Raw genomic sequence first — 11,755 nt, 5'->3', positions numbered from 1 at the left:
GTCTGCTAAATTACAAACATGTAAATGCTTAACAAGTACAGTTTCCACCTGATTCGGCTTATACCAAGACTCGAACTCGGGACCTCTGCCTCACAAACACACGTGACCACCCTCCTGAGGGGTTCCAACCCACCGTGCTATTGAAAAAGGCCTTCTTCAACTGTGCAAGGGGCGACACTGAGTGAGTTTCACAGATCCCCATCTGCTAAACTCACTCCACAGCGATCCCAGTGGTTGAACCAGCGCAACTGTAGATCCGAGTCCAGTGGCTCCATTGTAAAGGTGTCAAGCTGCCTGCTTAGCGAGCACTGCTTCCCCCTGATTCAGCTCATACGGAGACTCGAAACTCAGGACTTCTGACTGACCTCCTGAAGCATTCCAACCCATCGTGCTATTAAAAAAGGCATTATTTAATTGCGCATGGGGTGACACTTCAGGCTGATGAGTGAGATTCACAGATGTCCATCTGCTACACTAATAACTAAGATCCAGCAAAGTTACTCATCAAAAGAGCGTGGTTTGGTGATCCATGCTTATGTGATAAGAACCTTGCCTAAGACCTGAAGACGTTTTAGTTTGTGTTAGACATGTTAGTTTCAAGTCTCCTGCAAGGGTAGTCATTAAGGTTAACATGTGACTTACTACAGTGCATTCAGAAAGTATTCAGACCCCTTGACTTTTTACACATTTTGTTACATTACAGCTTTATTCTAAAATGGATTCAATTGTTTTTTTCCACTCATCAATCTACACACAATAACCCATAATTACAAACCAAAACCAGGTTTTTAGAAATGCTTGCAAAAAAAAAACAATGAAATATCACATTTACATAAGTATTCAGACCCTTTACTCAGTACTTTGTTGAAGCACCTTTGGCAGCGATTAGCCTCGAGTCTTCTTGGGTATGACGCTACTAGCTTGGCACACCTGTATTTGGGGAGTTTCTCCCATTCTTTTCTGTAGATCCTCTCAAGCTCGGTCAGGTTGGATGGGGAGCGTTGCTGCACAGCTATTTTCAGGTCTCTCCAGAGATGTTCGATCGGGTTCAAGTCCGGGCTCTGGCTGGGCCACTCAAGGACATTCAGAGACTTGTCCCAAAGCCACTCCTGCGTTGTTTTGGCTGTGTGCTTAGGGTCGTTGTCCTGTTGGAAGGTGAACCTTTGCACCATTCTGAGGTCCTGAGCAGGTTTTCATCAAGGATCTCTCTGTACGTTGCCCCTTTCATCTTTCCCTCGATCCTGACTAGTCTCCCAGTCCCTGCCGCTGAAAAACATCCCCACAGCATGATGCTGCCACCACGCTTCACTTTAGGGATGGTGCCAGGTTTCCTACAGATGTGACGGTTGGCATTAAGGCCAAAGAGTTCAATCTTGGTTTCATCAGACCAGAGAATCTTGTTTCTCATGGTCTGAGAGTCTATAAATGCCTTTTGGCAAACGCCAAGCGGGCTGTCATGTGCCTTTTACTGAGGAGTGGCTTCCGTCTGGCCACTCTACCATAAAGGCCTGATTGGTGGAGTGCTGCAGAGATGGTTGTTCTTCTGGAAGGTTCTCCCATCTCCACAGAGGAACATCGGGTTCTTGGTCACCTCACTGACCAAGGCCCCTCTCCCCCGATTGCTCAGTTTGGCCGGGACGCCAGCTCTAGGAAGAGTCTTGGTGGTTCCAAACTTATTCCATTTAAGAATGATTTTGGTACCCTTCCCCAGATCTGTGCCTCGACACAATCCTGTCTTGGAGCTCTACAGACAATTCCTTCGACCTCATGGCTAGGTTTGTGCTCTGACATGCACTGTCAACTGTGTGACCTTATACAGACAGGTGTGTGCCTTTCCAAATCATGTCCAATCAATTGAATTTACCACAGGTGGACTCCAATCAAGTTGTAGAAACATCTCAAGGATGATCAATGGAAACAGGATGCACCTGAGCTCAAGTCTCATAGCAAAGGTTCTGAATACTTATGTAAATAAGGTATTTCAATTTTGTATTTTTAATACATTTGCAAAAATGTCTAAAAACCTGTTTTCTCTTTGTCATTATTATTATTTTTATTTTATTTTTTTTACCTTTATTTAACCAGGTAAGCCAGTTGAGAACAAGTTCTCATTTACAACTGCGACCTGGCCAAGATAAAGCAAAGCAGTGCGATAAAACAACAACAACACAGAGTTACATATGGGGTAAAACAAAACATAAAGTCAAAAATACAACAAAAAATATATATACAGTGTGTGCAAATGTAGCAAGTTATGGAGGTAAGGCAATAAATAGGCTATAGTGCAAAATAATTACAATTAGTATTAACACTGGAATGATAGATGTGCAAGAGATTATGTGCAAATAGAGATACTAGGGTGCAAATGAGCAAAATAAATAACAATATGGGGATGAGGTAGTTGGGGTGGGCTAATTTCAGATGGGCTGTGTACAGGTGCAGTGATCAGTAAGGTGCTCTGACAACTGATGTATAAAGTTAGTGAGGGAGATAAGAGTCTCCAGCTTCAGAGATTTTTGCAATTCGTTCCAGTCATTGGCAGCAGAGAACTGGAAGGAATGGCGGCCAAAGGAGGTGTTGGCTTTGGGGATGACCAGTGAGATATAACTGCTGGAGCGCATACTACGGGTGGGTGTTGCTATGGTGACCAATGAGCTAAGATAAGGCGGAGATTTGCCTAGCAGTGATTTATAGATGGTCTGGAGCCAGTGGGTTTGGCGACGAATATGTAGTGAGGACCAGCCAACAAGAGCGTACAGGTCACAGTGGTGGGTAGTATATGGGGCTTTGGTGACAAAACGGATGGCACTGTGATAGACTACATCCAATTTGCTGAGTAGAGTGTTGGAGGCTATTATGTAAATGACATCGCCGAAGTCAAGGATCGGTAGGATAGTCCATTTACGAGGGCATGTTTGGCAGCATGAGTGAAGGAGGCTTTGTTGCGAAATAGGAAGCCGATTCTAGATTTAACTTTGGATTGGAGATTCTTAATGTGAGTCTGGAAGGAGAGTTTACAGACTCACCTAGGTATTTGTAGTTGTCCACATACTCTAGATCAGACCCGTCGAGAGTAGTGATTCTAGTCGGGTGGGCGGGTGCCAGCAGCGTTCGATTGAAGAGCATGCATTTAGTTTTACTAGTGTTTAAGAGCAGTTGGAGGCTACTGAAGGAGTGTTGTATGGCATTGAAGCTCGTTTGGAGGTTTGTTAACACAGTGTCCAATGAAGGGCCAGATGTATACAAAATGGTGTCGTCTGCGTAGAGGTGGATCTGAGAGTCACCAGCAGCAAGAGCGACATCATTGATATACACTGAGAAAAGAGTCTGCCCAAGAATTGAACCCTGTGGCACCCCCATAGAGACTGCCATAGGTCCAGACAACAGGCCCTCCGATTTGACACATTGAACTCTATCTGAGAAGTAGTTGGTGAACCAGGCGAGGCAGTCATTTGAGAAACCAAGGCTATTTGGTCTGCCAATAAGAATGCGGTGGTTCACAGAGTCGAAAGCCTTGGCCAGGTCGATGAAGACGGCTGCACAGTACTGTCTATTATCGATCGCGGTTATAATACCGTTTAGGACCTTGAGCGTGGCTGAGGTGCACCCATGACCAGCTCGGAAACCGGATTGCATAGCGGAGAAGGTACGGTGGGATTCGAAATGGTCGGTGATCTGTTTGTTAACTTGGCTTTCAAATACTTTCGAAAGGCAGGGCAGGATTGATATAGGTCTGTAACAGTTTGGATCTAGAGTGTCACCCCCTTTGAAGAGGGGGATGACCGCGGCAGCTTTCCAATCTCTGGGGATCTCAGACGTTACGAAAGAGAGGTTGAACAGGCTAGTAATAGGGGTTGCGACAATTTCGGCGGCTAGTTTTAGAAAGAAAGGGTCCAGATTGTCTAGCTCAGATGATTTGTAGGGGTCCATATTTTGCAGCTCTTTCAGAACATCAGCTGTCTGAATTTGTGTGAAAGAGAAGCGGGGGGGGCATGGGCAAGTTGCAGCGGAGGGTGCAGAGCTGGTGGCCGGGGTAGTGGTAGCCAGGTGGAAAGCATGGCCAGCCGTAGCAAAATGCTTGTTGAAATTTTCGATTATTGTAGATTTATCGGTGGTGATAGTGCTTCCTAGCCTCAGTGCAGTGGGCAGCTGGGAGGAAGTGCTCTTATTCTCCATGGACTTTACAGTGTCCCAAAACTTTTTGGAGTTAGTGCTACAGGATGCAAATTTCTGTTTGAAAAAGTTAGCCTTTGCTTTCCTAACTGCTTGTGTATATTGGTTCCTAACTTCCCTGAAAAGTTGCATATCGCAGGGGCTATTTGATGCTAATGCAGTACGCCACAGGATGTTTTTGTGCTGGTCAAGGGCAGTCAAGTCTGAGGAGAACCAGGGGCTATATCTGTTCTTAGTTCTGTCTTTTTTGAATGGGGCATGTTTATTTAAGATTGAGAGGAAATTACTTTTAAAGAACAACCAGGCATCCTCTACTGACGGAATGAGATCTATATCCATCCAGGATACCTGGGCCAGGTCAATTAGGAAGGCCTGCTCGCTAAAGTGTTTTAGGGAGCGTTTGACAGTGATGAGGGGTGGTCGTTTGACCGTGGACCCGTTACGGACGCAGGCAATAAGGCAGTGATCGCTGAGATCCTGGTTGAAGACAGTGGAGGTGTATTTAGAGGGTAAGTTAGTCAGGATGATATCTATGAGGGTACCCATGTTTACGGATTTAGGGTTGTACCTGGTAGGTTCGTTGATAATTTGTGTGAGATTGAGGGCATCTAGTTTGGATTGTAGGATGGCCGGGGTGTTAAGCATATCCCAATTTAGGTCACCAAGCAGTACGAACTCTGAGGATAAATGGGGGGCAATCAATTCACATATGGTGTCCAGGGCACAGCTGGGGGCTGAGGGGGTATGGGGTATTGTGTGCGGATTGCTGAGATTTTTATTTTTAATTAATCAATTTTAGAATAAGGCTGTAACGTAACAAAATGTGGAAAAAGTCCAGGGATCTCAATACATTCCGAAGGCACTGTAGGTCAAGACTGTTAAGCTAAAGCCTAGGCATTGGTCCTGTGTCTTGGATGGGTCTCTTCAACCATGCTCTTTTGATGAGTAACCTTGCTGGACTTATCCCTATGGGCTTTAGCTAAGTGGGCTAACACAGTCTTGGGACATGCAGGTGACCTGGTTCGAACCCAGTCAGTTACAAGAGCAAGATTAAACAGGGAGCTGAAAGGCTATCCTTAGAAGGGCTATGACATGGCTATTCAACTGTATTCTTATGGGGGCCAAATTGTGGTTTTTGTGACACTCCCTTCTAGTGCGGCCTGTGATCATCATAGAGCAAAACAGAAGGCACGTCCATGTTCCAAAGAGTCTTAGCTTTCAGGAATGGGGTCATAATAGTTTATAGCCAAAACGGTTAGAATGCTAAAGCCAAATTCATAGGAAGAAAATAAATTAAACATGCCACATTGGCTTCAGAAAGTACCAGAAGCTTCCATTTACCACAGAAAGCATTTGATTCTATCTGCTCTCCTCTACCTTTCCTGGCAAAGTACCAGGATGTTGTCTCTGGTTTTGAATCTGAATTTAGAGAACTGAATTTTAAAACTTAATCTGAATGCATCTGAGAAGTTGAATATATGAAACTTTGATACTTTAAATTAGTGTTTGTAAACTTGATACACAGACAATGAATGCAATATCTACCATATTGAAACTGAATACATAAATATTGCATTTGAATATTCAAATTTTATTTGAAAACTGAATGCAATATTCTCTCAATTCAGTTTCAAATCATGAAATACAAGTTACATTTATGAATTCAATGATTCAATTTGTGCATTACAAATGCAAAAATATAAAATTCAATATCCTAATACAAATTCAGAATTATGGAATTCAAATACAATTTATGTTGGCACTGAAATCGCTCAATACACCCTGTGCCTCTTGGATATAGCCTACCAGGGATGAAATGATATACAATGTAGGCTATCAACTTTGCTCGCTCAGCTCCAATGTATCAAATGTACAAATGTTACAACAGAAGACTGATCAGGGTCTGCGTCCCCCCTCGCCACCATGGCTAAATTATATTTTAAAAACTGATGGAGGAATAGATGCACATGAAGAGCGGACGGAGAGAAGCAGGTGAGTGATGGCTGGAAGGGGATCCATCTGGCGGATTACAGCTGCCACACGTGATATGCGCATGAACGTGAAGTGGACATTATTGGACTGGCGCATACAAGACTAGTTGCTGTTGTAAAACATTTTTAAACTGAATTTATAAACAAAACTGACTTTATAAACATTTTATAATAGGTGCCAGTGGGTTCTTTAGAACGGTAGGGCCGAAAAAATTGGTAGAATCATATCAAACGGTACTGTGGTATTCTAAAATGTTGGTATCATAAGTATTATGACGTTTTGGTACCGTGATATTACCGTGGTACCGGTATACAGTGCAAGTGTCCGGTGCGGGAGAGGCAGGTTGAGCTTGCCAGGGTCAGAGTTGTACAGAGGGTGTCGTATGTGTGGGGATCTATTTTCTCATAATTGGATCTGGATGTGATGAATAGCTTAGTGCATTGGTGATTAAACATAGAAGGTTTGTACTGTACTGATATAAATTGTTTCACATAACAAGCTGTGATTCATGTGAGGAACGTTAGGGGGTAGGATGAGATAAGAGCTTGTGTCTCAAAATACTAGACTACACTGCTTCTTTGTGATCTGTGAACCATCCTTGAACGTAGGTACATAGAGTACAGTGGAACGGTGTCTATGGGTGCTGACTCTACAGGTTGTTATGATAACAATTTATGCCTGGCAACAGTGTGCAACAGTGGAGCGCCAAGGGTCTGGGACCAGCCTGTGCGCCAACGGATAGGCTGAGTAAGTCTAAACCACGCTCAGTCTCTACTCTGATTGGCCAGCAGGGAGCGGGAACTATCTCTGTCAGAGTATTTTAAGAAGAACTCATAACAACGGCTTAGTTCTCTGTCTGCCCTGCGTGGTATTTCAGTGAGCCCGTATACGAACCATCATACTTATCATACATACATTTTGCATATAATAAATTTAGCTTGGATTGAATATCTCTTGATTATGTTTTCTCTTATTCCAATACCAGATTTGAATTACGCAATTTCTAACATATGCTATGCCAGTGAAGAAAGTAGAGTAGATGGGTCATGGGTGAGGGATCCTAAGAGGCTCCCGTTGAGTAGTATACTTTTTGCCAGTAGAGTGATTGGCCTACGGAATTAAATGTGCTTCAGTAACTGGGAACTCGGGAAAAAATGAGCTCCAACTGGGAAAAATATATTTCAACGGTCATCCAACTCGGGAACTCGGGCCTCTTTCTAGAGCTCTGACTTTCCGACGTGAAGATCACTAACGTCTCATATTTTCCAGTTGTTTTGAACGTGGCATATTACTAGTGGGAAACTCTTCTATCATCCCTGCGCTCCGACTTCTCCCACATGCTGACCCCTGACGTCACCTACTAAGGAAATGACCTCAACAGCATTTTCAGCAGTTACATTTAACAAAACCTTATTTACAAAAAGCAATCTATTCATGTGGTTTTTGAACACTAATTTGTTTACAGGCATGATAGCTGTACTTTTAGTTTATGGATGAAGCAGCTTGGCCATTAGCCAATCGGCGTTTTTCAATGAGTTCAGAGTATGCATCCAATTTGAATTTACGACGTCACAACTGGTAATTACCACCTTCCCACTTTGTTAAGAATGCAGCATAAAACTGGTTTAGCTGCTCAGTCTGTGTACTTACCGCCTGCCATGGTTGAGGCCTGTCTCAGCGCGAACAGATGATACAGACAGTTGCAGTAGCTTGCCTTGCCCTCGCCTAGGAAACAACTGGTAACCTTGCTGTAGCTGATAGTTTATGTTTCTCTCAGACGTCCCGAATACAGCCTTATAACAACTTGTTTTCACTGGCAACTTCTCTAGCAAGCTAATCGTTTTTGTTAGCTCCAACTGACCAGTCAAAACAAAGATCTTTGGAAATATTCGAGAAATGTGAATTTGTCTAACTAGGTAGCTATATTGCTATTTGCTTGAGTAAATATATTTTCCAAACCGAATGTATATCTATCTCATCAGCTAAGTTAGCTAAACAATTCGATCATTTCTAAATTGTCGTCTTCGTTTCGTGTGTGACTCATTGACATTACAAACTTTACTGGACTTCAGACCGAGAGGAAGAGGCAAAGCGAGAGGGATAAGTCTTCTCCAACAGGTGGCGCTTTTCGGGTTTTTTTTGCTCATCATAGCGAGGAGTTTTTGTGAAGGAGGTCAATGCGAGAGTGTCGAATTTGGTTAACAATAAATGTGATGGCTTTTTTTATACGTTTGGCTTATTTGATCGAAATAAGTTTCGCAATGATTAGGTTGTTATGAATGTACTGATGTAAGTAGGACACGTGACATCCCGGCAAACTATCGGAGTTGTGCCTGGTCGTCACTAGTTACCACAGCCACAAAGTCACACACCCCGCCTATTTCTACAATTTATTTTCTCAAAATGTGGTTTTAAAACTAACCTTGACAACACTGCTAACCTTAGGCCTAACCCTAACCTTAACGTTACATTAACACCATTGATGGATTAGCATTTTGTTTTCACGAATTCTTACGATATAGCCAAGTTTGACTTTGTGGCTGTGGTAACTATTGGAAACGGTTGTGCCTGTTGTTCAAACGCGTATCTGACCTTGCATTGGCTAGAATGGTCCCACCTGATCTAGCCTTCTCCGGATTGCCTTCCATTTTTGAAGACATTTATTTTCATTGAAGAGCGGCCACTAGAGTATCTTGTCAATATAATGGATAATCAGTGCTTCTGTGTTAGTTTTTCTCTCTTTTTTTTCACTAAAGAAAAACTGGAGAACGTTTGAAAGGGGCCCTGTTAATTAGCTGTGCACAGGTCAGAAGTGACATAGGGCTACTGCAATGGAGGCTGCTTAGGGGAGGACAGCTCATAATAATGGCTGGAATGGAGCGAATGGAATGGCATCAAACACATGGAAACCATGTGTTTCGTGTATTTGATAGCATTCCACTTATACCGCTCCAGCCATTACCACAAGCCCCTCCTCCCCAATAAAAGTGCCACCAACCTTCTGTGAAAAATATGAGTGTTTCTGCTGTGGGCGGTGGGCAAGAGAGTGCATGATCCCCAGACAGTATTATAGTATGCTAGTTATAGAGGTTCAGAATATGCTGGTGTTATGAATGGAGTTGCATGCATAATAGATTGGCCCATAAAATAACCATATTTTCTATCGTCTGTCATTGAAAGTGAAAACCACTGTAAACTATTTTTAAAAAATTATTTGTAGGGTCAAAAAATAGCCGTTCTAGGTAATATACATTTCTTTTTTAGTTTATTTAACCTTTATTTTATCAGGGAGTCATACTGAGACCAAGGTCTCTTTTACAGATGAGCCCTGAATTACATAAATTACAGAACATTTACACATCAATATAAATACTAAATGCAAGTAGAAAGAAAAACACATTCATCAGTAATAAGGTCCTCATAATACAGTTGTGGTCAAAAGTTTTGAGAATGACAAGTATTGGTCTTCACAATTTCGCTGCTTCAGTGTTATGAGATACTTTTGTCAGATGTTACTATGGTATACTGAAATATAATTACAAACATTCCATAAGTGTCAAAGGCTTTTATTGACAATTACATTAAGTTTATGCAAAGAGTCAATATTTGCAGTGTTGACCCTTCTTTTTCAAGACCTCTGCAATCTGCCCTGGCATGCTGTCAATTAACTTCTGGGCCACATCCTGACTGATGGCAGCCCCTTCTTGCATAATCAATGCTTGGAGTTTGTCAGAATTTGTGGGTTTTTGTTTGTCCACCCGCCTCTTGAGGATTGACCACACGTTCTCAATGGGATTAAGGTTTGGGGAGTTTCCTGGCCATGGATCCAAAATGTCGATGTTTTGTTCCCCGAGCCACTTAGTTATCACTTTTGCCTTATGGCAAGGTGCTCCATCATGCTGGAAAAGGCATTGGTCGTCACCAAACTGTTCTTGGATGGTTGGGAGAAGTTGCTCTCTGAGGATGTGTTGGTACCATTCTTTATTCATGGCTGTGTTCTTAGGCAAAATTGTGAGTGAGCCCACTCCCTTGGCTGAGAAGCAACCCCACACATGAATGGTCTCAGGATGCTTTACTGTTGGCATGACACAGGACTGATGATAGCGCTCACCTTGTCTTCTCCGGACAAGGTGTTTTCTGGATGCCCCAAACAATCGGAAAGGGGATTCATAAGAGAAAATGACTTTACCCCAGTCCTCAGCAGTCCAATCCCTGTACCTTTTGCAGAAAATCAGTCTGTCCCTGATGTTTTTCCTGGAGAGAAGTTGCTTCTTTGCTGCCCTTCTTGACACCAGGTCATCCTCCAAAAGTATTCGCCTCACTGTGCGTGCAGATGCACTCACATCTGCCTGCTGCCATTCCTGAGCAAGCTCTGCACTGGTGGTACCCCTATCCCGCAGCTGAATCAACTTTAGGAGACGGTCCTGGCGCTTGCTGGACTTTCTTGGGTGCCCTGACGCCTTCACAACAATTGAACCTCTCTCCTTGACGTTCTTGATGATCCGATAAATTGTTGATTTAGGTGCAATCTTACTAGCAGCAATATCCTTGCCTGTGAAGCCCTTTTTGTGCAAAGCAATGATGACGGCACGTGTTTCCTTGCAGGTAACCATGGTTAACATTACATTTTAAATTTTAGTCATTTAGCAGACGCTCTTATCCAGAGCGACTTACAGTTAGTGAGTGCATAGGAAGAACAATGATTTCAAGCACCACCCACCTTTTAAAGCTTCCAGTCTGTTATTCTAACTCAATCAGCATGACAGCGTGATCTCCAGCCTTGTCCTCGTCAACACTCTCACCTGTGTTAACGAGAGAATCACTGACATGATGGCAGCTGGTCCTTTTGTGGCAGGGCTGAAATGCAGTGGAAAAGTTTTTTGGGGATTAAGTTCATTTTCATGGCAAAGAGGGACTTTGCAATTAATTGCAATTCATCTGATCACTCTTCTGGATCTACACACTCTTCTACATTATGGAGTACATGCAAATTGCCATCATCAAAACTGAGGCAGCAGACTTTGTGAAAATTAGTATTTGTGTCATTCTCAAAACTTTTGACCACGACTGTACATAGTGTGAGTACACATCGTTTTTGGCATTATAGCTAATATCACCAATTGACAATTTTTAAACAGCAATATTAGGGGATGTATAAACAATTACACCACTACCAAATAACTTGTATTCTAGTGTGATATTACAGATTCTCAGAGGCTCTAAGACTTTCCCTGGCATTCTTCCCATTCAGACAAGTAGGGCACAGAGACAGACACCTAGAGTAGGCCTTCAAACGCTACCATTGCACACACTTCAACTTGAGACCCATATTCAAACTCACTCAGACACAAAATATTCTGTATATCCTATTTGTAGTCTGGATTTGTTTACATCCCTATTAGTGAGCCTTTCTCCTTTGCCAAGACAATCCATCCACCTGACAGGTGTGGCATATCAAGAAGCTGATTAAACAGCATGATCATTACACAGGTGCACCTTGTGCTGGGGACAATAAAAGGCCACTCTAAAATGTGCAGTTTTTGTCACACAACACAATGCCATAGATGTCTCAAGTTTTGAGGGAGCATGC

At 42.8% G+C, this 11,755-nt stretch overlaps 1 protein-coding gene across 1 annotated transcript in view; it reads right to left on the bottom strand.

Annotated features, from left to right (window-relative positions):
* LOC311133192 (AMP deaminase 2-like) overlaps positions 1-8,317 on the bottom strand; it is a 58,612-nt gene extending 50,295 nt beyond the window's left edge. The window contains exon 1 of the mRNA XM_084166647.1: positions 7,816-8,317. Within this exon, the coding sequence (XP_084022773.1) occupies positions 7,816-7,825 (10 nt within the window). The 5' untranslated portion in view covers positions 7,826-8,317. The remainder of the gene's footprint in view (positions 1-7,815) is intronic.
* Between the last annotated feature and the right edge of the window lie 3,438 nt (positions 8,318-11,755).

Source organism: Coregonus lavaretus, assembly GCF_964263955.1.
Source record: "Coregonus lavaretus genome assembly, chromosome: 8".
Taxonomy (NCBI): Eukaryota; Metazoa; Chordata; class Actinopteri; order Salmoniformes; family Salmonidae; genus Coregonus; species Coregonus lavaretus.
This window is presented reverse-complemented; position numbering and strand designations above follow the sequence as displayed.